This window comes from Paramisgurnus dabryanus, chromosome 3 (genome assembly GCF_030506205.2).
Source record: "Paramisgurnus dabryanus chromosome 3, PD_genome_1.1, whole genome shotgun sequence".
Lineage (NCBI taxonomy): Eukaryota > Metazoa > Chordata > Actinopteri > Cypriniformes > Cobitidae > Paramisgurnus > Paramisgurnus dabryanus.
The window spans coordinates 22,923,693-22,950,465 of NC_133339.1; the positions used below are offsets into that span (position 1 = coordinate 22,923,693).

The 26,773-nt window shown below is 38.8% G+C and overlaps 2 protein-coding genes across 5 annotated transcripts; one reads left to right on the plus strand and one right to left on the minus strand.

Moving 5' to 3' along the window:
* Nucleotides 1–1,423: 1,423 nt before the first annotated feature.
* cramp1 (cramped chromatin regulator homolog 1) lies at nucleotides 1,424–22,184 on the minus strand. Of its 4 annotated transcripts, XM_065280371.2 has the most exons (21): nucleotides 22,066–22,184; nucleotides 21,562–21,623; nucleotides 17,901–18,271; nucleotides 16,325–16,521; nucleotides 15,715–15,868; nucleotides 15,455–15,538; nucleotides 15,309–15,357; nucleotides 15,106–15,191; nucleotides 14,712–14,835; nucleotides 13,259–13,340; nucleotides 12,225–13,064; nucleotides 11,909–12,077; nucleotides 10,795–10,955; nucleotides 9,585–9,653; nucleotides 9,395–9,476; nucleotides 8,907–9,017; nucleotides 8,654–8,823; nucleotides 8,368–8,554; nucleotides 4,473–4,625; nucleotides 4,125–4,261; nucleotides 1,424–2,676 (listed from the first exon to the last, which is right to left on the minus strand). In XM_065280371.2, exons 2-21 carry the CDS (start codon nucleotides 21,576–21,578, stop codon nucleotides 2,557–2,559), a joined length of 3,363 nt encoding a protein of 1,120 aa, XP_065136443.1. In that variant the 5' UTR covers nucleotides 21,579–21,623; nucleotides 22,066–22,184; the 3' UTR covers nucleotides 1,424–2,556. The 4 variants fall into 4 exon arrangements, with proteins under 4 accessions (XP_065136443.1, XP_065136451.1, XP_073670004.1 ...); XM_065280379.2 differs by lacking the exon at nucleotides 21,562–21,623 and having other exon boundaries at nucleotides 22,066–22,180; XM_073813903.1 differs by lacking the exons at nucleotides 21,562–21,623; nucleotides 22,066–22,184 and adding an exon at nucleotides 20,468–20,628.
* An 847-nt stretch (nucleotides 22,185–23,031) lies between these two features.
* Nucleotides 23,032–26,769, plus strand: jpt2 (Jupiter microtubule associated homolog 2). The gene is made up of 5 exons (XM_065280356.2): nucleotides 23,032–23,189; nucleotides 24,180–24,328; nucleotides 25,021–25,166; nucleotides 25,267–25,309; nucleotides 25,426–26,769. The coding sequence occupies exons 1-5, from the start codon at nucleotides 23,134–23,136 to the stop codon at nucleotides 25,674–25,676; spliced, it is 645 nt and encodes a 214-aa protein (XP_065136428.1). The 5' UTR covers nucleotides 23,032–23,133; the 3' UTR covers nucleotides 25,677–26,769.
* The last annotated feature ends 4 nt before the right edge of the window (nucleotides 26,770–26,773 follow it).

Here is a 26,773-nt window from a genome sequence, read left to right on the forward strand (position 1 = left end):
CTATTTTTTCACATGCTTTCAGAGAATGGTTTACCGAAACTACACTCACCTAAAGGATTATAAGGAACACCTGATTAATTTCTCATTAATGCAATTATCTAATCAACCAATCACATGGCAGTTGCTTCAATGCATTTAGGGGTGTGGTCCTGGTCAATATTCTGAACTACAAACTGAATGTCAGAATGGGAAAGAAAGGTGATTTAAGCAATTTTGAGCGTGGCATGGTTGTTGGTGCCAGACAGGCCATCTGAGTATTTCAAAATCTGCTCCGTTACTGCGATTTTCACGCACAACCATTTCTAGGGTTTACAAAGAATGGTGTGAAAAGGGAAAAACATCCAGTATGCGGCAGTCCTGTGGGCGAAAATGCCTTGATGATGCTAGAGGTCAGAGGAGAATGGGCCGACTGATTTAAGCTGATAGAAGAGCAACTTTGACTGAAATAACCACTCGTTACAACCGAGGTATGTAGCAAAGCATTTGTGAAGCCTCAACACACACAACCCTGAGGCGGATGGGCTACAACAGCAGAAGACCCCACTGGGTACCACTCATCTCCACTACAAATGGGAAAAAGAGGCTACAATTTGCACGAGCTCACCAAAATTGGACAGTTGAAGACTAGACAAATGTTGCCTGGTCTGATGAGTCTCGATTTCTGTTGAGAAATTCAGATGGTAGTCAGAATTTGGCGTAAACAGAATGAGAACATGGATCCATCATGCCTTGTTACCACTGTGCAGGCTGGTGGTGTAATGGTGTGGGGGATGTTTTCTTGGCACACTTTAGGCCCCTTAGTGCCAATTTGGCATTGTTTAAATGCCACGGCCTACCTGAGCATTGTTTCTGACCATGTCCATCCCTTTATGACCACCATGTACCCATCCACTGATGGCTACATCCAGCAGGATATGTCACAAAGCTTGAATCATTTCAAATTGGTTTCTTGAACATAACAAGAGTTCACTGTACTAAAATGACCCCCACAGTCACCGGATCTCAACCCAATAGAGCATTTTTTGGAATGTGGTGGAACGGGAGCTTCGTGCCCTGGATGTGCATCCCACAAATCTCCATCAACTGCAAGATGCTATCCTATCAATATGGGCCAACATTTCTAAAGAATGCTTTCAGCACCTTGTTGAATCAATGCCATGTAGAATTAAATGGAGCTCTGAAGCGAAAGGGGGTCAAACACAGTATTAGTATGGTGTTCCTAATAATCCTTTAGGTGAGTGTAAGTTACTGGGTTGATCTTTTTCACATTTTCTAGGTTGATAGAAGCACTGGGGACCCAATTATAGCACTTAAACATGAAAAAGTCAAATTTAACAGAATCGAGCAAGTAAAGACATCAAACAATACATTTACAACCAGATCAGATTTAACAAAGTAAAACACAGTTAAAACACAAGACACGTTAAGGTTTGTGGTAGCTTTTTTTATACACTTTGGGTCTGAAACCCGATTTTACACAACAGAGATCTTTAAAACAGTGGAGAGGAGCTCCTATACACCTGTACGAGGCATGTTAAACATAACAAAGAACACTGTCTCAGTAAGTTATCAATAAATAAACCGACTGACAATAATTTACATTTGTTACAAAAAGCAGTAAATACTGGGGTCTTTTATGGTCTATTTACAACTGTGCAAACACCTTTATGTACACACTCGGGAACACACACACACACACACACACACATACAAAACGAAAAGCAAAATACAGTCTTAAATGAACAAACCCTGTTTCAACATCTTATCAGATTGGATTTGGCGAGAAACATAACCTAGTGTTGCTTGAAAAAAGCATAATTTAAGAGACTGTTTGCATTTGATGCAACTATAATTCATGTGTGTATTTAATATCTTTAGTGTGTTATAGATATTTTTGGTTCTTGCATCAATCTCACAAAAAAGCCCTTGTTATCGGTCCCTTTTAGTAGTGCGTCTTTTACCAACCAAAAACATTAACACAGAAATAAGTCAAATCAGCCTTTTACATGGAGGCTGCGCGCATACATACACAAAACACATTCATATGGCTTTAGAGGGTTTAACACCAAGCTATTAAAACAGATGCATCATGTACAACAGAAAGAAGTCACAAAGACAAAACACATACAATCCTTGGCTCTACTTACAGATGCATGCACATGCACGCACACAATAGTGAGACAAAGACGAGCTAAAAGACAAATAAGACGAGACGAGAAAGAAGTTATTTGTTCAGATATGGCAGGTAATTATTTTCTCTGTACATGAGGTTGCATTGTAAACTGGAGTTTGCTTCGTCTTTTAAGTATCCTGGGCGTGGCTCTTAGGACAGAACTACAAAACACACTTATACCCATATACATACGGCACAATCTCTCCCTCTCACGCACGCACGCACACACACACCTGAACCCAAAGGCTATTGTGGATCCCGACAGTCTATTGCACTTCCAACAGCTGAACCACACTGGATAACATTCTTCTGTTCAATCCACATATTGTGATGAATAACGCAGCTTTATGAAAAGGGGGCATTGGCAGACTCCACCCCTTGAATCAGTCCCCTGGAGATTGGAGGGTTGAGTCTGTGACAGAGAGCTCCTGGGCGAGGTCATTGAAACGGGCAATGTAGTCAACGCTGCTCTCACTCATCATACAGGCCAGCTGGGTGTCCACCTGTAGCATGAAAACAACCAATCAGCAGGCAGCCTGCCACACATTTTTTTAGACAACAAAACAGCCAATAAAGTTGTTTTTTGTTTTAAAATATCTAATCAAACTCTATAGGACATGGCAACAAGTGATGTCTTTAGCTACACTGCGGGACACTGCTTTATCATTATGTACGTCTATATACTAATGACCAACTGTATTTCAAAAGCCATGTATGGGAACATTAATTTTGATACATTAAACAGCAAGGGCACCAGTAAATCTTATTGGCATCCGTCACTGTAAAGCCCTTTTCACACAGAAATTCCGTAAAATACACGTAAAATGCATCCTGGATTTTTCCGGAATAGTTAGAGTTTTTGTTCGTTCACACTGCCAAGATTACACGGCATCTGATGGTCCCGGAAAGACACGTGACATGTTGAAAGTCCCGCCCTCTCTTCTACGCAGCGTCTGAAGTTTGCATATTATTTATTATTTCTCTCTCCAGAAACAACTCGCGTGCATTTTTGTTTATGATAAGACTACAAAGGAGCGCGTGAATGCACAGTTCTATTCTGGTGAATGATCTCAGCTTCAGAGTGTATATTTGACAAGCTCCCTGATTTCTGCTTTGATACAGTTTTCAGACATTTCTCATCGTGATTGTTTATATGCATTTAAAACCCGCATTTTGAGGAGCTGAACAATATATCTCGTTGGGATGACATGCGGGTATTTTCGTTTATTATAGCTCAAATGAGCACGTGACGCGATATTCTTTTATGCTGCTGAATGATCTCCGTTTCAACGCAGTAAGTAACGAGCTAACTTACCTGATATCCGCTTCAGTCTAGTATGCTGACATTTCTCGTAGTGAATGTTGTAAATCCCTGATTTTAAAGAGTTGAACCAACTTCATGTTGCCATGACACGCGCGTCCTCACTACGGCACGTGCGTCATTGTTTATGCGTCTCATATATCATTTCCTGATAACTGCTTCAATCTAGTTTGCAACATTTCTCGTGGTGAATGTTTATATACATGTTAGTTTGCAACATTTCTCGTGGTGAATGTTTATATACATGTTATCTCTCGTTGTAAGGAGCTGAACCATAACTTGTGTTGTGATGATGACGCGCGCGTCCTCACTTCGACACGCCCTTTATGGCATTCTTGTTGACACAGAGGGTTACCCGCGTATCTTACTAGGTCCTCTTTCCGGCAACGATCCCAGAAGATTAACGGAACGAGTTTTTGTTCACACAGACGCTTGTCTGGCAATTTTACGGGTATTTTCTGGGACCAGAGGTCTGTGTGAATGAGGTTTAACTGAGACACCTTCCTGTTTATCTCAGGTGCTAACACCAGAAGCACCTGGTGATAAGGTGTCATATCAAACAACACTGAGCTATCAGACAGCAGCCAGGACTTCTTGTGTAAAAGAGTCAATGATGAAAAGGCTTCTCACCTCGCCAACATCAGGCAGGCCACGGGATTGAAAACAGTCATGAGAGTTGCTGTCTAGCAGACTGGGTCCAAGTAGGGCTGTGTTGCTGGATTGGGGAAGGGTTGTCCTTCTGGTCTTATCAGGAGATGCCAGACTTGCTGCAATCAGAAAAAACAGAGATGTGGTGCTCAATAATGTTGAATGTGTTCAGTAAGGTGGATGGGTGGGTGGGTAGGTATGTACTGTCTGTTGGGTTGGACCCAATAACTTTTGTCTTATTATTAAAATTCAGTATCAGTGCTCTAGTGTTTAGTATTTGCGGCAACATGAACAATATAATACGGTATGTTTTGCATTTGTTTGACGTACAGAGTAGACAGCCAAGACTCGAGTCAGAAGAGTCATTGGGGTACCACTGAGGGTCGTGTGTTGGGGATGGCATCCAACTGTCACATGGTGAGGGGAGGAGCTTAGATCGATCACTTCCATTAAGCTTAGGAGGTGAAAGCAATGATCCATCACCTGAAAAAACAATTTAAAAGTACAGTGAGTATAGTGAGAGAGAGAGAAAGAGGAACTGCAAGGAAACAAAATGTTGTCACTAAGAGGATATTTCTCTTGATTAGGGGGCAGTTGTAGCCTAGTGGTTAGAAAGTTGGGCTTGTTACCCAAAGGTAACACCTGCAGTGATAGCTGCCCACTGCTACGGGTGTGTCTGTTCATGGCTTGCAATGTGTATATTCACTAGTCACGGGAATGGGTTAAACCCACATTTCAAATATGGGTTATCATACTTGACAAAACATGTCACACTTTCCACCGGATGAAGTCATTGATGAGCCATTATGTTAGTTTGTTGTTTTCTCTTAAAAGCGCCCCATGTTTATTTGTAAATTGCATGGTACACTGTAAAAGGTACAAAGTTGGATCGACTTAAAAAATTACTTCAACTGGTAACACCCAAAAATATTAAGTTTTCTTTAATTACCAATTTAAGTAATTTTTAAGTTGATCCAACTTTTCACTTATACAGGTACATCTAAAAAAATAGAAAATAATGAAAAAGTTTTTTTTGTTATTTAATTTAAAAAAGGAAACCTTTGTATATGCAAGATTTCTTACACACAAAGCAAAATATTTCAAGACTTGTTTAATGTTTAATGTTGATGATTTAGACTTAAATGCCATTTACATTATAACTATAACTTTTGCAATTGTTTACATATCACCGAATATGTAAATATGCTGTTCTTGTTGCATTTACACAGCGGGTAACAAACAGTGAATCTAGTAGTTTGTGTAATCTAATATCTTACCTTTTGGCATAGTCAATGTGGTTGGAAAAAAAGGATTACATAGTCAATTTCACAGTAACTGCATCAGCTCTGAATAACTGGGGTAATTTTATATTATAGACCTCAACAATGAGCTTCTCCACCATGCACATGCACTTGAAGTTCAAATAGATTTGATTTGCTATCAATGGTTTATCTTTCACCAGGTACAGAAAAAATTGCTCAAAAAGTGATCCCAACGATACCGTTCATTATATCGTTTTTATCGTATATTATCGTTGGGAACTCTGCTATTCTCTTTATTATAAAACAATTTTTAAAACAATTTTTTTATATATATTTATATATGGCCCTTTACAGCTCCATTTTTTTTTAAATCCAGTTTCTCAAAAAATTTGAATATTTTCTCAAAAATCACTCTAAATAATGATTTACAAACAGAAATTTTTAAGATCTTTAAACTATGTACAATTATGCACTCAATACTTTGATGTGGCTCCTTTTGCATAAATTATTGCTTCAATGCAACACGGCATGGAGGCGATAAGCCTGTTGCACTGCTAAGGGGTTATTGAAGCCCAAGTAGCTTTGATAGCGGCCTTCAGCTCCTCTGTATTGTTGGGTTGGATGTTTCTCATCTTCCTCTTGACAGATTTTTATGGGGTTCAGGTCCGGTGAGTTGGCTGGCCAATCAAGCACAGTAATATCATGGTCAGAAAACCAGATACAAGTAGTTTTGGCACTGTGGGCAGGTGCTTAGTCCTGCTAAAAAAGGAAATCAGCATCTCCAAAAAGCTTCCCGGCAGACAGAAGCAAAAAGTACTCCAAGTACTTGATAAAGCACCAAAAATCAGCTCTGACTGTGGAAACTTTACATCGGACTTCAATGTGCCTTTCCACATTTCCTTCAGATTCTGGGAACTTGATTTCCAAATGAAATGCAAATTTTACTTTCATCTGAGAAGAGGACCTTTTGACCACTAAGCCAAAGGCCTGTTCTTTTCCTCCTTAGCCCAGGTGGGACTCTTCTGACGTTGTTTCTGGTTAAGAAGTGGCTTGCTTTTAGGAATGTGATAGTTGTAGCCCATATCCTTAAAATGTCTGCGTGTGGTGGTTCTTGATGCACGGACTCCAGCTTCGGTCCACTCCTTGTGAAGCTCTCCCAAAATCTTGAATCTGCTTTTCCTAACAAGCTTTCCAATTCTGTTGCTTGTGCACCTTTTCCTACCACACTTTTCCCTTCCAGTCAATTTTCTATGAATATAAACTAGGCTAGGAGGTAACTGCTATTTATACTCAAAATTAATCAAGCTCAATATATTCTAATATTTTGAGATACTGAATTAAAATTTTCCTAAGCTGTAAATTGTAGTCATCCAAATTAAAACAAAAAGGGTCTTAAAATATTTGAGTTTGTGTGCAAGGTATCTTGCACATACAAAGGTTTGCTCTTTATAGTTAAACAACAAAAAAATAAAGTACTTTCCTTGATATTCACATTTTTTGAGATGCACCTGTATATGGCATCACAGATCCACCCGCTGTGTCATATTTCATGTACTTCACATTGCATGGCACTTACCTGAATCTTCAATGTCCTGCATTGGTTCTTAAACATGTTAAACAATTTAAATCATGAATTTCTATTAGGGCTGTCAAAATTAACGCATTGGCGTAAATTTGTTTTAACGACACTAATTTTATTAATGTGCGATTAATGACCCTTGGCCTAGCCCGTTATTGGATAAATAGAGAAGCAAGCTTAGACAATAAATAGTCATCAAACATCTAAAATGATCTTTATTTGTACTTTCTGAGAGGTGTACCGTCCTAAATGCTTAACCAATACGAAGGATGCGCGTCCATCCACTTACGCGTCTGAGGCTACATTTACACGGAAAAGATCCGAAGAGAAAACGCAAAAGTGGTGTTGCATTATCACTTTTTATTTCGAGTGACAATCTGCGTGCATATGGTGATGCAAAAGTGTGTGATATTTGATGTAGTATGCACTCCAGGCAGCTAGGTGGCAATGTGAAGCACTGACACCCAACAAGACCAAGTCCAAGCGCCTGAGTACAACCTTCTACCTTGTTCTCCCAGGTCTCGTCCAAAGCCGTCTGGTTTGTCTCAGACCAATTGGCGCATCAACAATTTGATAGAGGTAATTAATGGACCTTCTCTGATCAGTAATACTAGCTGTGAATATTTCGTACTACTGCTGGAAAGACTCTTGTATATTTATCAGAGCTGCTATGGCAACTTGAAGGTCCGATGTATGGAAATATTCTGACATGTTTGTTCTTATTTTCCTCAACTGGTGAGAGCCACCGTGAGCAGACTTTTGCATTTTTTATCCTTTTGACATGAACATATCCACTCTGGAGGGTGGTTTCATTTTTTTGCGTTTTTAAACCCCAAAAACGTTGTTGCCGTGTAAACGAAAGGCACATCCGATAAATTAGTTTTACGGTTTCACCCTCGAGCGTTCTCGTGTAAACAGGGTCTGAGATTTTGGTTTTAAAACATGCAGGAATTAGAAATAAAGTGCTGGACTTGCTTGGTGTTAAAAAAGTTATTAAGAGGGATAAGTTTCAAGACCTGATGTTTAAAGAGTTATTCAGAACGATAAGACTCGAAAACGATCTTCCTCGCACTGACTCACACATTTGAAGCATGCACACAGGTGCGCGTCCCCAATGCATGTACATATAGACATAATTACCTTTTAAAAAAGTAAATTTTTGTACCTAAAGAGTGCATATTAGTTTCTAAATGGTACTAACTGGTTCCAAATGTTATACATATCTATAGCTAAATAGAACATATTTGAACCTTTTAAAAATATAATGTCCCAGTGACAGCTTTAGTACCTTTTTTCTGAGAGTGTTGAACAATCTGATAAAGACAGCAAGGCAACGTCTAAATAATTCCCCACTACCCAACAACCACAGATATCCATGTCTTACCGTAGTGGGAATTGATGGCGAGCTCAATAATAGAGTCACTGATGTGAGTTTGTGGCTCTCCAGACGGTAGAGACTCTTCTGGGGGACCTGGTAGAGATATATCCAATAAGGAAGCAACACTGGGAGGGGCCAGGAGGGAGTCTCCACCCTCTGGAGATGGTGGGGAGATGCCATTCTGCAGTGATTCCTAAAATTAAAAAGATAGTAAAGCTCAGAACAGTAGCAGAAAGACCAGGACATGATTTTTTGGTACCAAGAATTGACCGATGCTTTTTGTCTCTCTCACCTCAGAAGGATCATGATCAAGCAGATCAGGCTCTAGTTCGGGTGCAGCAGGTGTAGAGTCCTTGGTTTCTTCAGAGTCCACAAGGACCTTTTCTACTCTAGGGCCTTCCATATCTCGACAGGGGCTGCCAGGGATAATGCCTGCTGATTTTGCTGCCATGTCAATTGCACCTGAAACATTCAAAAGAAATATGAGGTTTAAATAAACTGAAAAAAAGTGCATAATATCTTAAACAGTTTAGTTGTAAACTTACTGGACAGCTGACTAGTAGGCGCGGGACTTGCAGCAGTGGACGAAGCTTTTGAGGAATGTTGGCGGTTTGATGGGGCAAGACGAGTTTGTATTGGACGAAAGGAACCTGTGCCTGATGAAGTATGAAAACATTTAGATTTAACAGTTTGGTAAAGAAGATCTGACAGACAGTTTTTATAATTTAAGGTGAAAGTGTCAATGTTAAAATATTTTCTCACGTCTTCATATGAAGAGACAGCAAGCAGCCATATCAAACCAATGCTCTGATAGTTTGTGTATTTGGCTGAGCCAATGGTGTGAGTTTGAGATCTCTCATTTTAACAATGATTTCAATCTCTGACATGGCCTTATTCCGTTAATAATTTAAGATATCATAGTTATATTTTCACATAATGTTCTTAATGTAAGATGACTTTAGCTGGGTGTTCACAGGCTGGGTCACAAGAGTGTTTGTGCAATAATGTTTACCCATTTGTGTGGGTTCATTACCTGTTGCAGACGAATTTGAGAGAATTGAAAAGGAGCACACATGTGGTGAAGTGTCTCCAGCTGTTCGTGGCAACAGTGTCCTCTGTGTAAGAAATGTATTTATTATCATCTGCCAGTAACAGAGAGAGATGGGAACCAAGAAAGGTATATACCAGTCTGCAGATGAAGCTGCATTTCCGTCTGTACTCACCTGAACAACTAGAGGTTTCCTGAGTGGACGCCCCCTTCCTATTTTCCTCTGCTTTGAAAATATATCTGACTAAAGACAAAATGACACACAGGTTTATCTTTTAGAATACAATATTTAAATTTGTGTTTTTCCCGCTCTTTTTTTTCCAAGCTAACCCTTCATCAACAAAACCACAAATTTGTTATACTGTTATAACACTGGACATCATTCATGAAGTTTTATACTAATGTTGCTTTTATGTTAATTGTTCACTTTAAAACATTAAAACTCTGAGCAGTTTTAAAAAAGGGACAGAATTAATTCACATAGCGTCTAACTTTAATGAGACACTTGAGCTTATCTTTAACACGTTTTATTAGATTTAGGAACATTGCCTGAGGAACCTCTAGAAAATAACATTTTATAAATACTATTTTTAAACTCAACAATCCAAGTCATAATCTTTTAAATGGGTACAAAATTTGAAAGTCTGCTCAAGTATCTGGAAGCTTTGTATGTGCTCCTGGTTAGGGATCACTGATCTGATAAAGACCTCTATTATTACAGGTAATGCGAGTCTGAATGTGTATGATTTAGCCCAGGGGCTCCAAAGCTTTTCATTTCACGACCCACGTAAGCAGTGTAATAATCTCAGGACCCACCACAATTTTCAATGGTTATATGGAATTAACGCACATGTTTTTATTTTCCTGGTCATTTTTTGATTGTTATATATATAATTGCTATACCAAAATATCCTTTGGTATTCCACGGATGTGTTGAATGCTCTATTCTGATTGGTTGAGAAATGTTCCATGGATGCTGATTATTTCCTTAAACGCACACCTAACTTGTCAAATGTCTTAAAAATAGGCACCAGAGCAATGTTTGTGGTAACCATGGTATAAGTGGAATAATTGACTCCGGTCCTTTAAATTATTAGAAAAAAAATGCACACCCGCGGTGTAACTCTGCTTCGCATCGTGCCGCATTACCACCTGTGTGCATTATTTTCTTATAATTTAACGGCTCGTCAATTATTCCTTACGTATGTCATAAATAAATCTTTGTCATTTGCATAATTTACTGTAACAGCAAAGTGACCTAGCACGACCCACCTTATCTTACTGTGTACCCACAAGCGGGTCATGACCCATAGTTTGAGAACCACTGACATTTGCTGACAATAAATGTATCTTAAAAAATGAATCCTTCCTTCTACACAACTCACACTAATAGAGTCCAGTTGTTGGCGAAAGGCTAGCTCCGCCTCTTTATTAGGAGAGAACATCCGTAACTGACGGGAGCTGTTGGGTGGCAGGGTTGTTGGGACAGCGAACCCTTCGCTATCACCTCCGGTTGCCAGCAGAGAACGTGGCAGGTTTCTCCCACCTGTGAAGAACAAAAAATATACTTATCTATTTCATTCAGAAACAGAAAGCTCATGATGTTACCACTTCAAGCTGTTACATGTTGTTAGTCTATTGATGTGGGAACAATTGTGTGGTTGTGTGTTGAAATGATATTCATTATTTTGACTTTTTAAATTAACATATTTCCTCCTATGTCACATGTCTCCACGTAACAAAAATTCACAGGGCAGAGTTCACCAGACTTGGTACTGGGAGAAAATCGATCCTTCAATACATCACGATGCGGACGTGGACGATTCTGAATCGATTCACAAATGATTCGCAAAAATCGATTCTTAAAAGTTAGTTTACAAAATATTAACGTGATGTTAATAACGTAAATGACAGTTCAGAGACTAGTAGCAAAAGTGCAAACACTAGTCTGGCGCAAATGTGATGGCGTAATTACTTCACAAATATGCTAATTAGTACCTCAAGAATCGTTACCTAAGAATCTATTCTGAATTGATTCATGAGGGTCCAAACGATTCCCACCCTTACTTGGTACACAGCAAAAAGCAAAATATCTTCACACAAGTTTAGATTTCTGGTCTGACGCATTCATATATGTATGTATAAATGGAAGTCATTGGAACGAAAATTGCAGTGTGACCTCTCCTTTAGACTGAGTGATGAAGAAACATGTAAACTTATACACAGATAATAAAAAAATCTGATACAAATTTGTTTAAAATAATAAAATGCATGTTACTGGAGCAAGTTTGACACCTTCAATCAAGACGATGAGAAAGAAGTCCAACAGTACAAGCGTAAGTGTGTGTTTAATAAAAAGTGACTCAGTGATGACCTCGTCATTGCACCTGTCACATTCATAATCTCCATTTCTAGAAATCTGTTATAATAATGTGTTAATATTTTGGTAAAACAACCCACCCTCAACTAAAATTATAAACCTCAACTATAAAATTATACCTGGCATGACTGCATTATTCAAAATAATTTTTGAGCGCGCTGCATGTTGCTGTCGACCCCAGTTGGGACTGCGAGTTGCACCTGCAGGAGTTCTTCCTGGAGGAGTTACAGAGGATTCCTCTTGCCCTGACTTGAATGGTGACGTTCCCACTGAACATACGTCTGGAGTCTGAAACAGAATGATAAATCCAAGTGATACAACCAACAGACCAATAAAAGAACAAGTTCTCAAAGAGGTTAGAACTGATCTACGACAATTTTGTATCAATTAATCAACAAGCTCATTTTTATCTAAGGTGCAAAAATCTAGACTCACTGGTTTTGGGTTGACCTCTGATGATGCAAGTCTTAGGAGACAGCGAAACACATTTTGAGTGTTGGGTAAGGCTGAGGTTCGGGGCTTAGGTTGCCATTCATACTCCAGCTGTAGTTTCCCAGGCTTGCCCAACATGAGGTAGAGTTCTGCCAATGTCACATTCTCAGAGCCCTGTGAGCTCCAACCATCTTCTCTAATTTGCTGAGGAGATCGTCCAGTCCCGCTCACTTCCTCACCACGCCCTGTAGATTCCAATTGTGGCGGTCCCTTTTCTGATATAACCCCCGTTGCAGGTTCCTCTGTCCTGCTTTCTGTAGGGGCTGGATCTCCCCGAGTGACAGTCTCTTTGTCATGCCCACTAGGTTCACTAGGCTGACTTAACGGTAGCTCCTGCTCCACAGTTCCCACCCCACTTCCCTCTTGTCCAATGGTAAATGATGGAGTGAGGGTTGGACTTACTGGAGTTGAAGATGGAGAGTTAGTGTTAAGGAACAGGTTTACACTGTTCTCCAAACCTGGAGCCGGAGTGCCGCTATCAGGAGCTTCAACGGAATTCCCATCAGCTTTTTTTGGTTCTCCTCCCACTGGTCCAGATTTGCCTGATTTTCCTCTAGCAGGCTGAATTCCCAGAATGTGAGCAGTGGGTAAATCCCTAATACCTGTCCGGCCACGCCCACTTTCCTGCCAGTGCACCGTGCATGAGGCCTTTGAGTGTACGACACGGGCCACACCTGGTAAAGTAGTTACTGTGCTGTTCTCTGCCGGAAACAGAAACAGGTCTTCCGACTCGCTAGACTGGGCCAGCCCCTCTAGAGCTTCTCGTTCTGCCAGGCTCTTACGCTACAAGAATGTTAAGGAAAACCGCTGCTACAACAGATATACACACACAAAACATGGGTTTGGATACTGATTTGGATTTTTGAGAGCTTCGCATAAAATGCACCACAGATGTATCTCATTAAACATACGAGGTAGTAAATTAAACTCATGAGTGCATGCTGAGATATCTTGCTGCAATTTAAATACAAGGATACAATTCGTTGATCCTGCATGGCCCACTTTTGCTTCAGGAATTCAATGAGACTGGAGACCTTTCGGTGGAGCTCAACAACCATCCTACAAACACATCAGGGGAATGCAAGGACATTAGCAAATATGTTGCAACAGGGCAAAAAACTGCATTAAACTCGGTATGAAATTAAATTGAGTTCCTGTGCACATCTGTGATATTTTAATAATTCTGATATATAATTCCAGCCCTACATTATTTTATATAGGGGTGCGTGGGGCAAAAACTAACGGGGGGTTAGTTATAACACAGACTGTTTACATGGCTGCACAAGGTTGAGCGTTTTTTTGTTTTTCCTGGGGTTTTTTGCATGCCGCCTGCAAATTATTGGAAATGTATAATGTTTTTCCAGAGAGTTATTGATGAACGATCGTTTTGGTGACATGTAAGTACATTTTTTATCATATATTTTTTCGGTTTCTAAATTGGATAAGATACCAAATCCAAAGCTATGTCATATTAATCAGTGTCTTATTGACTAAAACATAGCATCATTTTGAAATATGTCTGCAGCTCTTAGCAACTTTTTTGGTGGGCTTGAAAATATTTTGACCCAGCAGCAGCAGGGTTAATTATAATGCTGTGTTACAACTAACCCCTCAGCACTTACGAAATGAAAACGTTAACGTTAGCGTAATTCTTGTCGTTGTTTTAAATAGGCTTCACACGAATGATTGCTGGCTGCCAACAAAATAAATGTGCCTGTCTTATCAAAAATCGTGTGTCTAATTTATTTTTGTTCATATCTTTAATATTGATTGAATAAGGTCACGTCAAAGATTGAAATCATAATGAATGAATGGCTAAAATCAGACTTTGATGCTCATTATCTCAGAATTTGGTTTTGAAACTGTAGTATGGTTATTACAGACTGGGTCAAATAAAAAAAATTTTTTTTCATAAATTGTGCTGCTTTTTCTCACATATTTAGACATTTGTATCCATTTATAATTGAACAAGTGTTAAAAAAGGGCTGGATGAATGAATACAGTGTGGATACCTGTCTATTATAGACAGCTATATTAACAATATCCACTTCAAGTATATAGACAAAATAGTTTTGAAATATTTGCATGCAAACTTCATTTTTAGCAAGTGTTACACCTAACCCCCTGTCTGTTACAATTAACCCCACCTTTGGGGTAAGTTGTAACGTTTGCAATTATGTCACGTTTGGTGTAATTGTCCAAGAATTGTAAGTACTAGAAACAAACTTCAAATGTTCATTTGTAGCAGAGATGTGTGTGTTTCTTGTGTAAAAATATAATTAATCAAATTCAAATATTTTTTGAATGATTGAGCCAAACCTAAAATGCTCTCCCCTACTCCTGCATTTGATAATGCATCAGATATAACATATAATTCATTGTAAGACAAGTGGCTCTTTAAGATAACTTGTGTGCATTAATATAGCTCACCTGAGCCGAGGATTATGGGCTAGACTCTGGACCCGAGCCCACGAGTGGTTGCTCCTAGGCTGAAGCTCTACAGCAACCTTCAAAGGTAAACGCACAGGCTTCTGATCTTCTTCATCACTCACACCTGAAAATGGTGAGAGGAAGGTTTTAAAAAGACACTATAAAACCCACAACACCACCTACAGTTCATTTCTGTCCTAAATCGGCATCGCTTCTCATTTTCAAATCAGCCCCACGGCTGAAACCATGGAAACCATGAACGACCACCCCGCCTTACACCATAGCAGCCATATCACACTTATAGTGCTCCAGTTTGTTATCTTTCTCTTTTCACCCTTACTCAATCGCTTCACAAAATCAGTGTTTCAACACTAAATATAGCACACTAACACACCATCTGGGTCACAAAGTTTCTTCAGAGCACGGCACATGGGAGCTTTGATCCTCAAATTTCTGCCTTTGGAACGCACCGTGGTGGCCCTGAAACAAAACAGACACACAAAACGTATGACCACACCCTATAGAGATAAAGATATGATCTGATTCACCAACACTGTGAAATATTTCTCTCAAAAACATACATAAGCATATACTTACCCCTGCTGAATAAGTTCGTTTAGTTTGGCCACATTTTTGTCATCCATCACTGTAACAAGACAGCACAGATTATCATGTTCAAAATGTGCACAATTTAAAAAAATGTCTAAACTAGATGAAGATATGTATTTATCTGATATACTTACAGCCGCCAACCTTCTTCCTAAGTTCAGCATAGCAGATGAGGCCATAGAGTTCCTGAGAGGATTTCTTTAAGACACGTGAATACGCTGAGAAAAAGAAAAGATGATAAGCTTGATTAAATTATGATGTAAAATACAGTAAGCTTGACTGTGTACTAATCATTAACATGCATGCAAATGTGCGTGGCGTAAGCGCACACATGATTTGATCATGCTTTGACTAAGAAACTAGGCAGTGTGGCGCAGCAAATTAACATTTTTACCATTGTTGAAATCGATGTGTTTTGAGATCTTGTGCCAGGTCCTGTAGTAGAAATGGCGAACCTGCTCCTTGTTCTTCACCATACTGGCCGGTTTCCCTTTCTTTTTATATTTAAGAGCAATGTTGTTCTGAATGGCCTCAAAATCCTTCCCATGCTGTACAGGAAAGGAAATAAAAAAGCAACCCAACAGAAGGTTACACATAATTGACATATCACAATTCAAAGGACATACAAAACCACTAATCCGAGCATATTGTATTGTGAAGCTGTCAAATCACATCAAACTGTGAAACACTGAATAATGCAAACAAAGCCATCTTGGGTCTTACAATGATTTGGGTTACTATTTTTTCACTTTTTTTATCCGACCCCAGAAAGCATTTTTCTATATCTGTAGTTTGAAACAAACATCAACTGTACCTTTTAAGATGTTAAACAAAATAAATAATACATAGATCTAATAGTACAGCAAGGTATCAGTCTATCCTTGGCAATTCAGAGAGAGATGAAAACCTTTATAATGAATCTGGTTCAGGCATTCCCCATGGAAAAAATAGCTAAGAACATTAAGCAGGTTTTTTTACTAAATCCCCTAAATTTGACAAATCACCTCATAAAGTCCTTCAAAGAAACTGTTCTTGTCCTCAGTACTCCAGGACTCCCACTGTCTGCGCACTCGTTTTTGACTCCCCCCATCTTCTTTCTCTGCAGGGCCCTTTGGGGCCGATTTGGATGCACCACCTCCCCCAGATCCTCCACCTGAACCTGCAGCGGCTGTCAAACACACCGAGGGACCTGCTTCTGCACCTGAGACAGAGACAAAAAGAAAACAGGGTAAGTGTGTTTGTTTTTATACACCTTGTGCAATTCTTAAGGAGCAAAACAGTGTAGCTCTAAAACCATCAAAAATACATAATCTCTCCACTGGGGTATTTAGGAATAATAGGTGTCATTTTTGGGTATGTGTAGCATAAACCATGGTATCTGATATATATACATTTTCCACTATATTTCAGTACTGATGACCAATAATGTGTTTGTTTCTGTGCAATGTGACTTTCAACAAACAGGCATATCTACACCAGCGCAATGACAACTTTAAACCTTTAAGAAAACAAACATCACACTTCTCCACAAAATATGTTTTGGTGTCAAAAAATAAACCACTGAAATGTGTTTATTTAAAGCTTATTTTCCATGAACATCTGTGCAACTAATACTTTTTTCAATACTTAATATTTAACAGATTCAGAAACCAGAAAAACAAATACTATGAATAATATGAAGATCAAAATAATTTCATAATATTTGTCTGAGGTTATAGACATAAATGATTTAATTTCCACACTTCATTATGAAGGCTGCAGGCATATTCCCCTTATTTAAAAGAAGATTCAATAGCTATTCCAATATTTTTTATTTGAGTGTACCATGTTGGCACGAGAGTATCTGCACGTCAGGAATTATGTGTGGAGTATCTCGGAGGGCGTCCAGACGTGCTGCTAAATGCAACGACCCAAAAACAGAGAGAAACATAGACGCCAAACTCTCTCCCCTTCTCAATTACACACGAGAGATGCAATGAGCACCCCAGAATACACTGCAGCATTCAGACCTATTGTCCTAAAAAGCAGACAAGCACGGCTTAAATAAACAATATGTTTACAACCAATGTGTACATTCACATCACAAACAGATCATTGAAACTCGTGACTTGATATCCCTTAATGACCCTGACTCAATGTGAAAGCAGAAAGACCATGAAATAAAGAGTAAATGTTAAATCAGCCATCAGCAAAAATATGCTGTTGTATCAGGATCAAACTCCTGACAGGTTGTGTCACCTGTATCAGAATGACAGCTAAAGTAGTTAAATGAAACAAAAATCCATTTGAGACTTATCATTTAAAAAAATGCATTAAAGCTTTACAATTAAATAAATAACATGTCAGGCAAAATCCCACTGCTGATGATCTTTAAAAGATTCAATGTAGCCAGAGATCACTTTCACTTCAGACAACACAAGAGCTTGCGTTGTCAAATATTAAGCAACCCACAAAACTCACAGTTCACGTCTAAAATGTCTAACAACACCCTCAAAAGTAAAACAAAAGTATAGAGAATAGATGCAGATTGTCATCTTTGGTACAGGTGAGCATTGGAAACACGTCCAGATGACCACTTACCTTTCGTTTTTGCACCGCCGTGCCCGTTCAGCGCCGGGGACGCGGCATCTTTCCGTATCCGCTTGCTCGGAGGTCGCACGCTGGATCTGAGAAAATGATGCTGGTCCTGGTTGTTCGGGACCGGTATGGGTGGAGAGAGGGCTGTCGGGTTCGCCTGGGCTCCGGGTGGGCTTAATGTGTCGAGGGAAAGTGTCGGAGTAGAACCGGAGCTGGCCGTGCTTGATGGATTAAGTGTTTCCTCTCCGTCTCTCTTTGTACTCGTCTCCTCGCTCGCCTGATCTGCGCTCTCTCCATCCTCGCCCCCTTCGGACTTTCGGTCCGGTTTGCTCGGCCCCTCGACTGCCGAACCGCCCCCTTGGCCCACTGTCATCCTTGCAAAACATAAACGAAACATATTTGTAAACATTCCCCGTAGCACAAAACAACGATCAACTTGGAAAGACGACAGTAGCAGTTTTAACATAAAGTGGCATGGCATCTTACGCACAGAAGCCACTGGCACGTGCCACTATGTTTAGTGGCACTTCCGGGTTCCATTGGCTCGTACCAGTGGCTCGTCGAGTGGCACTTCCGGTGTCCAGTGGCTCATGCCACTTTTTAGTGGCTCGTCGAGTGGCACTTCCGATGTCCAGTGGCTCATACCACTCCGTTTGGTTGCTCGTACACTGACACATTTCAGTAAAACTTAGGTCTGTTTGATTGAGGCATGTGGCACTGATAGTCACTGATCGATCATTACAGATTCGAGCGTAACTTACGCGTGCTGCTGCTATGTTCATTTAATTGTGACACAATGATTTTGTGTGTCCTTTTAGACTCTGATGTTTCAGGTAACCGAATGCGTAAATTGAGTCGAGAGCTATCATCTTGACGCTCGTTCATAAAGGAATTGTATGATCACAATATTTAAAATGGAAATGCATAATATTATGAGTGTTTTCATTTAATAAAGCACAGTATTTGTCTGAGCCATGGTCGTGTGAACATTGTGCCTTTTCTTAATATTTATTCAGTTTTTGTAAATCTTTTTTTTTTTTTTTTGCCTAATTTAGGTGAGTCTACTACCCTTTAAATGAAAGACGAGATCGAAGAAAAAAAACTGACCCCTTCTTAAAGCATACTGTAGGCAACATTTAGATCCATTGAAATGCATAAAATAAAGGAAAAACTGTGTTTGATTTAATCATTTGTAAAGTGTTTTGCTAAGTGTTTTGTAAATCTGTTTTGTTTTGAAATAATCCAACAATTTATTTAAAATAATTACTCTCTCATAAATGTTGTGAAATAATAATTTGTTCAAACCCTTATTTCTTATAGACAACAATCTATATAGACTATATAAAATTTAATTTTGAAGGGCACGTGACGTATCTGCACTGTCAACACCGTGTAAATATCAAGTTGTAAAAAAATAAAATAAATATCAAGTTGTAAAATATGTAATAGGACATTGTTTTTTTAAACATAAACATGGTTAGACTGACACCTACTGTTTTGGCGTGCATGTGTGTAAATGCGGTACTTGCAGAAAAAAATATTATAATATCCTGCGAGATTCTTATAAATGACACTTTTTATTAAATACAACACATTGGCACTGGTTACAAATAAAAACATGCCACTCACAGACTACATTTTCACAAATAATGCAATTAGAAAATTTATATTAAAAACTAACAGTATTATGAAATATAGCTCAGGCATGTTGTGCTTTATTAAATATATAAAATATTTGCCTTCCCATTTTAAATATTTACATTTTTAATACTTAAATTGTGAATTATGATCATTATGAATATCGATGCATTTCACGCATTCGGTTACCTGAAACACCAGACAGTCAAAAAGGACACACAAAATCATTGTGTCACAATTAAATGAACATAGCAGCAGCACGCGTAAGTTACTCTCGGATCTGTAATGATCGATCGGTGAATATCAGTGCCACATGCCTCAATCCAACAGACCTAAGTTTTACTGACATGTGTCAGTAGACAACCCACAAACGGAATGGTATGAGCCACTGGACATCGGAAGTGCCACTCGACGAGCCACCACTAAACAGTGACATGAGCCACTGGACACCGGAAGTGCCACTCGACGAGCCACTAAACGGAGTGGCATGAGCCACTGGACACCGGAAGTGCCACTCGACGAGCCACTGGTACGAGCCAATTGAAACCGGAAGTGCCACAAAACACAGTGGCATGTGCCACTGGCTTCTGTGCGTAAGATGCCATGCCACTTAATGTTAAAACCCCTTCTCACGTTCTCCTTAACTCAACATGGCCGCCGCTGTTTGTTTCAAATCCCCTCTCACCGTCCCGACAAATCGCATCGAAAAATACCCATTTGCTTATTTACGACGGTGACCAAAAACACACATTTTGCCTTAATACTAGCATCCCTTTGGTTTAGTTTTGCCTGGCTTGAGTTGCGAGCCGTCGTTTATTTACCTTGAGATTCAAACGCGAGCGCCTTCACTTTAGCGCCCTGCAGAAACGACAACGAAAATCTTTCGCGCATTCGACCTCTAATTAAAGTGCTTGTTTTTCAAGCTTTCTCACCCATTTTCAAGCTCATCGCAAGCGGACGGTGTCTTCTTTCTCTTCACCATGAGTTCGAAGATTTTGAAGAGCAAAACTTGACGAATGTGAACATATTCAAAGCGCAAACGAGGTCAGGCAAAGTCGTCCTCTCCTGGCTGCAGCTCCTACTGGGGTTCAACTCCGCGCAGCGCAACTGGGAGCTCTCGTAGCCACAGTAACTCTTGACTCACAAACTCACTACTTTTATCAAAACAACAAACACCTGTCACTTACATTAATGTTTATTATTAAAACCTCCAATATCACAACGTGGCTGTTCGTGCGTAGGCTTTTAATGACTTTTTGGTAAAAACAAACCTATGCGTACAGCCACTATTCTCTGTCTGGACTTTGCTTACTCGACCTACGTCATCAAAACTTAATGAGCAGATTCTGGTTTAGTATTAGAATTTTAAAAAATTCGCTCAGTGCCACCAACAGTGCAAACATGTGCCCCAAAAACATGCAAAACGTGTACGTTGATATCATTATCTCAACAGTGACCACTGACTAGATCACGTACAAAAGGGGTTGTGGGCTGGTGCTTTGAAAACACAGCTATAAATTTAACATATCACATGATTCATCAACAGTTATAACAATGGGAATCAGCATTTCTGACTTGTCTCGAATATCCCATCTCTCCCCCTTTATAGATTAATAATGTTTTCACTATTCAAATTTCGTTCAAATAGGGTGTGTCTTCAGATCTCTGTAGCTATAGATCTCAGTTTCAAAATATCATAAAGTATATCTGACATTACAGTTTATTCAAACAGAACAAAAAAGACTTACTTAGTCTATAAGTTTTTACTTTATAAATTATCTAATTCATTTTTACATCCACAGCAAATACGCATGTTTAAGCAAATACGCATGTTTAGATGTTTTGAGATCAACTGCTTACTATTTTATGTTATTATGTTAGCTGTAACCTATATTGACAACTGTTTTCTTTGTTGCCAGTGCAAAGCTGTCAGTGAAAAACAACTTTAATCGGGATTCACCCCATCAATAACATTGTAATAATAATGTCTTTATGAAATGATAGATGCTTGGGCAATGCTGCTGACCTCAGCTGCTTTATCATCAACAGCTGCAGCTGTCAGTGCCACATCACTGTTTGAGATGAGCACTAGGATAAAAGAAAACAGGCTTTATTTTATAATTTAAAGTATGTAAAGACATTTGCTTCCAGGTTTACACATTTCATAAAGTCAAAACTGAAGTATAATGTTTGCATTGTATGAAGGTCTGAGTTTGCTTAGAAACTCATTGTGATTGACTGCTTGATGATAAATGATGATTGTCAGCAGCACCAACATAACATAAAGGTGTATTCACGGCTTAATGACTACGTGCAAGAAATTATACAAAAATGCAAAGCCTGTTTGTTTACACCACAACGGCTACCTAAACTGTAAGTAACAGCCAGCAGCACTATCGCTTGAGAAAGTTTTTCCGCTAACTTGCTAGCTAGAGAGTTTCCCTACCGCTCCGTTTGCAGTAAAACCATACATGCAGCTCATAATGTGTAAGCAGTATTTATAACAAAAATATTTTTTTGAGTACTATACCTGTTAAGGAGATTTCTTATTGACTTTGAAAAACTCCACGGTATCCAGAGAGCCTTGAATAAAGGGGTAGCAGGAGAACCACTGAAAGCTGCATCCCTTCCTGTTTTTCTCTGCTCTTAAGCACGCCCACCACAACTCAAAAACAAATGCCGTGATTGGTCAATATGCTACGCGTTGACGCGTGCGTAAATTGATAGATAGATAAGTTGGCCAATCCACAATAATTAACGTCCAGAGGCGGACTTTCAAAAGCAGCCAATGAAGACAAACGTAACACGGCGCAATTTTATTGATCTCGGAACATTTTTAAAATAAAGGTCCCACCCTGCTGAACTAAAAAAATATATTATAACAAAAATATTATATTATATTATATTATATTATATTATATTATATTATATTATATTATATTATATTATATTATATTATATTATATTCACAATGATTACATTAATTTCAAACAAAGCAAAGTCTCGCAGGAAAATTAATTGATGTAAAAATAAATTAATATATTGAAAATGTAACATAGAGCCATGGATTAACAATGCAATTTTATAATGTGAAATTGTATAGTTATATACAATACGAATAGTTTTTATTTGTATTATGCTGAATGTTGTAAATTCAATTTTATTACTTTAGTTTTTTTTCTAAATACTTATGCATTTAAAAAATAATAATTATGCATTATATTGTTGCAGATCATAAGTCATTTTTTTATATTCTGAACAGTGAACATAGAAGGGCAATATTCATAAGTCATTGTTCCTGTACATCGTTCACCAAACTAGCCAATCAGCATGCGAGCCCACAAACATTTTGACTTCTATAGCCAATAGAATTCAGATTCACTTTGATTGATTTCTGAGAGGGCCAATACCATAATGGTATTTGTAGCTCTGCTCTGAATTCATATTAGCTATTCAAGCCTTTCTGGGCGTGGTTGGGCAGACTTGTAGATTTTTTGCCCTGACTTCCAGTTCGGCACAGCGATTTTGGTGGCAGGACAGCGTCGGGGTTGTTGTAGAAGTTACTGGGTCACATCGTAGCAGACCGAGACAAGCAATCATGACTTCAACAAATATGTTTCAGGGACTTGAAAATAATGCCAAACCAAGTTCAAGGTATGAGCAGTGTGATGATTTGTTTGGACCAACCCGGTGTTTTCTGTGTTCAGCTATCTGTTTATCTGAATCCGCGATAGGTGAAAGAGGAACTTGAGCATGTCCAAGAGCTAAAGCTAACTGAGATTAGCTAAGTAAGTTAGTATTAAACCAGATTGGTTTGACATGTGCGCTACGAGTTCGTTTAAATGTATTTATTAAAATTAGCATACAGTAGACTCTGTTGGGGAAATATGAACTCTTCGTTTGAGTTAACTGTTAGGTGATTATTTATTGTTAGCTGTTAGCGGAACACCTCCTGAGGCTCTTTTTGTTGTCAGCCATGTAGTCAAGTTTAAAAAATGAACTTTGCAACCAGAACACTCAGATTAAAAAAAGTGCAAATTTGAATAAATTTGTATTTGTGCGCAACGCTAACTTTGAAGTCAGCGCTTTTACTTGAGGTAAAGAAACAAAGTATTACCACAGGGCTACATTTGTGTAGTGTCTGTGGTTTTGTAAAAAGTAAATCAATTGTTTATTAGTTATGGTTAGGTAAATGTGACTTACTGAAAAGAAATTCCTACAAAATAAGGAACATTCAGTGAAAATATAATTTTAGTATACTTTTAATATTGACTTAGTAAGGCCATGTTAAAGATTGAAAAGTAACTTTGGTGCTCTTAATCTTTAAATGATATTGAGACATTAGCTTGGATTTTACACACAAGGTCACAAATTTTAAAATTTGCTCTTGATGTCTCGTTAAAGTCAGACCGCCTAAACTTTACCATTGCAGTGTTCCCTCCTACAGGTTATGATGGCGTTGTTGTGCAGTGATATAAAATTACCTCTTCATGAATAAATAAAAATAAAAGCAAATTTTCGTCTTACTTGGTTAAATTAGCATCAATGTTATCTTAAAAGCTATACACATCTATATATCTTCACATTTTATATTTGTAATGTTTTCATATTATTTTATATACAAGTCTCTATGGCTGTTTGCAGGGTACTAAGACCTCCAGGTGGAGGGTCCAGCAATCTCTTTGGTGGATATGAGGAAGAGGCGCCTTCGTCTAGACGGCCAAACAAAATGTCCTCTACTATTTTTGCCCCTGCAGAAGAGAGTCATTCTCCCAAACGCACCAATCCCCCAGGTGAGAGCTTATGTGAGGAACAGTTGTTTGTCTATTAGCAGAGATAATATTTTATTATTCTCACGTTAGTCTGGGGCCTCTTGCACTTTGAGTAGAAATCACTGCACAAGTCAGTAGGTTTTGCAGGGTGGAATAAATAAAAAAAAATTTGATCTGTTTAAATACTCTCTTGCTTTCTCATACAAACGTTATGTTCCTACCTCCAATGTGCCAACAGGCTCACTTTGCATTTGTTGTCTTGTCACAAAAAGCAACATCAAAGCCATTTTGTAAATTGACAAATTAGCCCGTCAGATAACTGGCTAAAATGTAAGTCCATATAAAAGCCGTACTGATGAAAGTGCTATTAGATAAGGTCAAAGGAAATGAAAAATAGCACATTTATTAGTGCAGCTGGATTTTGAAAGTTGTGGTATCATTGTTATTCTTCTTTCAGGTGTATAAAGGATACAGACTTTATTGTCTACCCTTAATTGTCTCAAATGTTTGGCTCATACCAGCATTCAACCAAAGCGTCTCATCTTTTACTCTTTTAAAATGTATTACCTTGAAATTCTTCAAAGCATGTTGTGACTGGTTGACATGTTCTTTTCAGGGCATTCAGCCAAATCAAATATGTGAATCCTATGGTTGTATTGAAAGCCAGCATCTGTGCATCTACAAGCTTATGCATCATTCTCTTTTTGTTTCAGGTGGAAAAAGCAGTGGAATATTTGGGGGGCCAGATACTCCGCAGACCCAGAGCAGGCCTAATCCACCTGGTGGAGCTGCCAGTAATATCTTTGGGGGTGCAGAATCAAACCCACCACCTGTAAAAAGTCACCCAAACAAACCAAAAGTAAGCCAGGGCTCATGGATAAAAGTTTTGGTTTCCGCAAAACCCTGAAATTCTGGAGAACCACCAGTTTTAAACTCTTAATACTTTTCTGTTTACATAGGACAACTTATCTGTGGGTGTTCCAGCTACACCGGATCCACCAGGTAAGTAAACGATGTAATTTACAAACCATTAGTCTTATCACTATTCACACCCCTTATTTATTCTTTATCCCTTACCAGTGGCTTAATTTTCCACTCTTTCTCCTTCTCTCTCGCAGCCCCAGTGCCGAAGCAAGAACCTGTAGTTGAAGTGGTGAAGGCTGAGGCAGTTTCTCCACAACCCATACCTGAAAAAGAACCACCTACTCCAGAGCCAGCAGCCCCAGAACCAGCAGCCAATCAGAATTCTGAGCCAGCCACAAAACAACCATCAGACAAGGACCACGAGCCACGTCTCGGACCACGCCCTCGCTCTCACAACAAAGTGCTCAACCCACCTGGTGGAAAGTCTAGTGTGGTCTTCTACTAGTCCATTGCTCTTACCTTGTGTCTTCATGTTTCTTTTTTTCCATTTGCTTATGCTTTCAACTATTGCTTTTTTCCTTGGGCTTTTCTTTTCATTCCTTTTTTTGCTTTTGCACTTTCAGATTCATTCCTCATTTGCCCTTTCTCCACTTCATTTAGTTAGAATAACTGTTGCTGTCACTAATACAGATGAATGGTTATCGTACCTTCGAATTGTTCGCGTTGACTGTTCTTTTATTTTTCTTTTTGTTTTCGAAAACTTATAATGTATACGGTTGTAATGAAACTCGGCAGAGTCTATGCAATGCTCAACTGGAACCACTGACGGTGGCCAAAGGAAATTCTTTAGCATCAGCATGTTCAGATTTACTCTTTGAAACTCTGTGAATGTGTTCAAATGGCCTTGGCAATCAAAAGAAATGACTTTTGTGCAGGAAGACGACGGTTTTCATATTCTTTGTCGTCCAGATATCCCCTTGTTTTTGTGACTGTGTAGTAAGATACAAAGCCAACTGTGAAGATTAGCTTTTGTGAGAAACCAAAAAAGCACAACTGTTATAGCTGATAATCGCCTGTGCCAAGGGAGAAAATGCGTACAATCATCGTTATTTACCTTGTTATCAAACTATTAAAATGTCCACACAGTAATCGTATATCACAAACCAAAATGCACTGACCACACGCATGAATGTAGCTATCTACCCTAAAATCTAGATAAACCTCTGATAGGCTGGATGCTAAAGGGAAGTACTTAAAAAGTTGCTGTGCCGTGACTTTGTCGTACTGCTTCTTTTGAATTTCATCTGTGTTCCCTGTAGCCATCAGCAGTATTTATGTTTTCAATAAAAGTGGTAGTTGGATGTGATATGTTTATTGAAATGTGGAAGAACTTCTCCACATACAAGTGCGATCCTAACCCAAAATTCTTCAGTGGTTGCTTAGCAATGTGACTGGCTGAGATGATGTCACAGGGGCCTGTGACTTACAATACACCTCTGTTTTGATTTGTATGCTGTTTTGTATTGCCGATTTTGTTCATGACAATAAAAGAATGTTTTACCATGTTGCTTAAAATAAACTAACCCTCTTAATTTAAACAGT

What these genes read in the sequence shown, in the direction of transcription:
- cramp1 (XM_073813903.1), bottom strand. Translation starts at nt 20,517, where the DNA reads ATGGTGAAGAGAAAGAAGACACCGTCCGCTTGCGATGAGCTTGAAAAT. An exon ending in CCATGCAGGATCAACGAATT is followed by an intron (nt 13,065 to 13,258) that starts GTATCCTTGTAT and finishes ACATTCTTGTAG; the next exon opens with CGTAAGAGCCTGGCAGAACG. An exon ending in GGAAACCTCTAGTTGTTCAG is followed by an intron (nt 9,477 to 9,584) that starts GTGAGTACAGAC and finishes TTTCTTACACAG; the next exon opens with AGGACACTGTTGCCACGAAC.
- jpt2 (XM_065280356.2), top strand. Translation starts at nt 23,134, where the DNA reads ATGACTTCAACAAATATGTTTCAGGGACTTGAAAATAATGCCAAACCA. An exon ending in GTCACCCAAACAAACCAAAA is followed by an intron (nt 25,167 to 25,266) that starts GTAAGCCAGGGC and finishes CTGTTTACATAG; the next exon opens with GACAACTTATCTGTGGGTGT. An exon ending in AGCTACACCGGATCCACCAG is followed by an intron (nt 25,310 to 25,425) that starts GTAAGTAAACGA and finishes TCTCTCTCGCAG; the next exon opens with CCCCAGTGCCGAAGCAAGAA.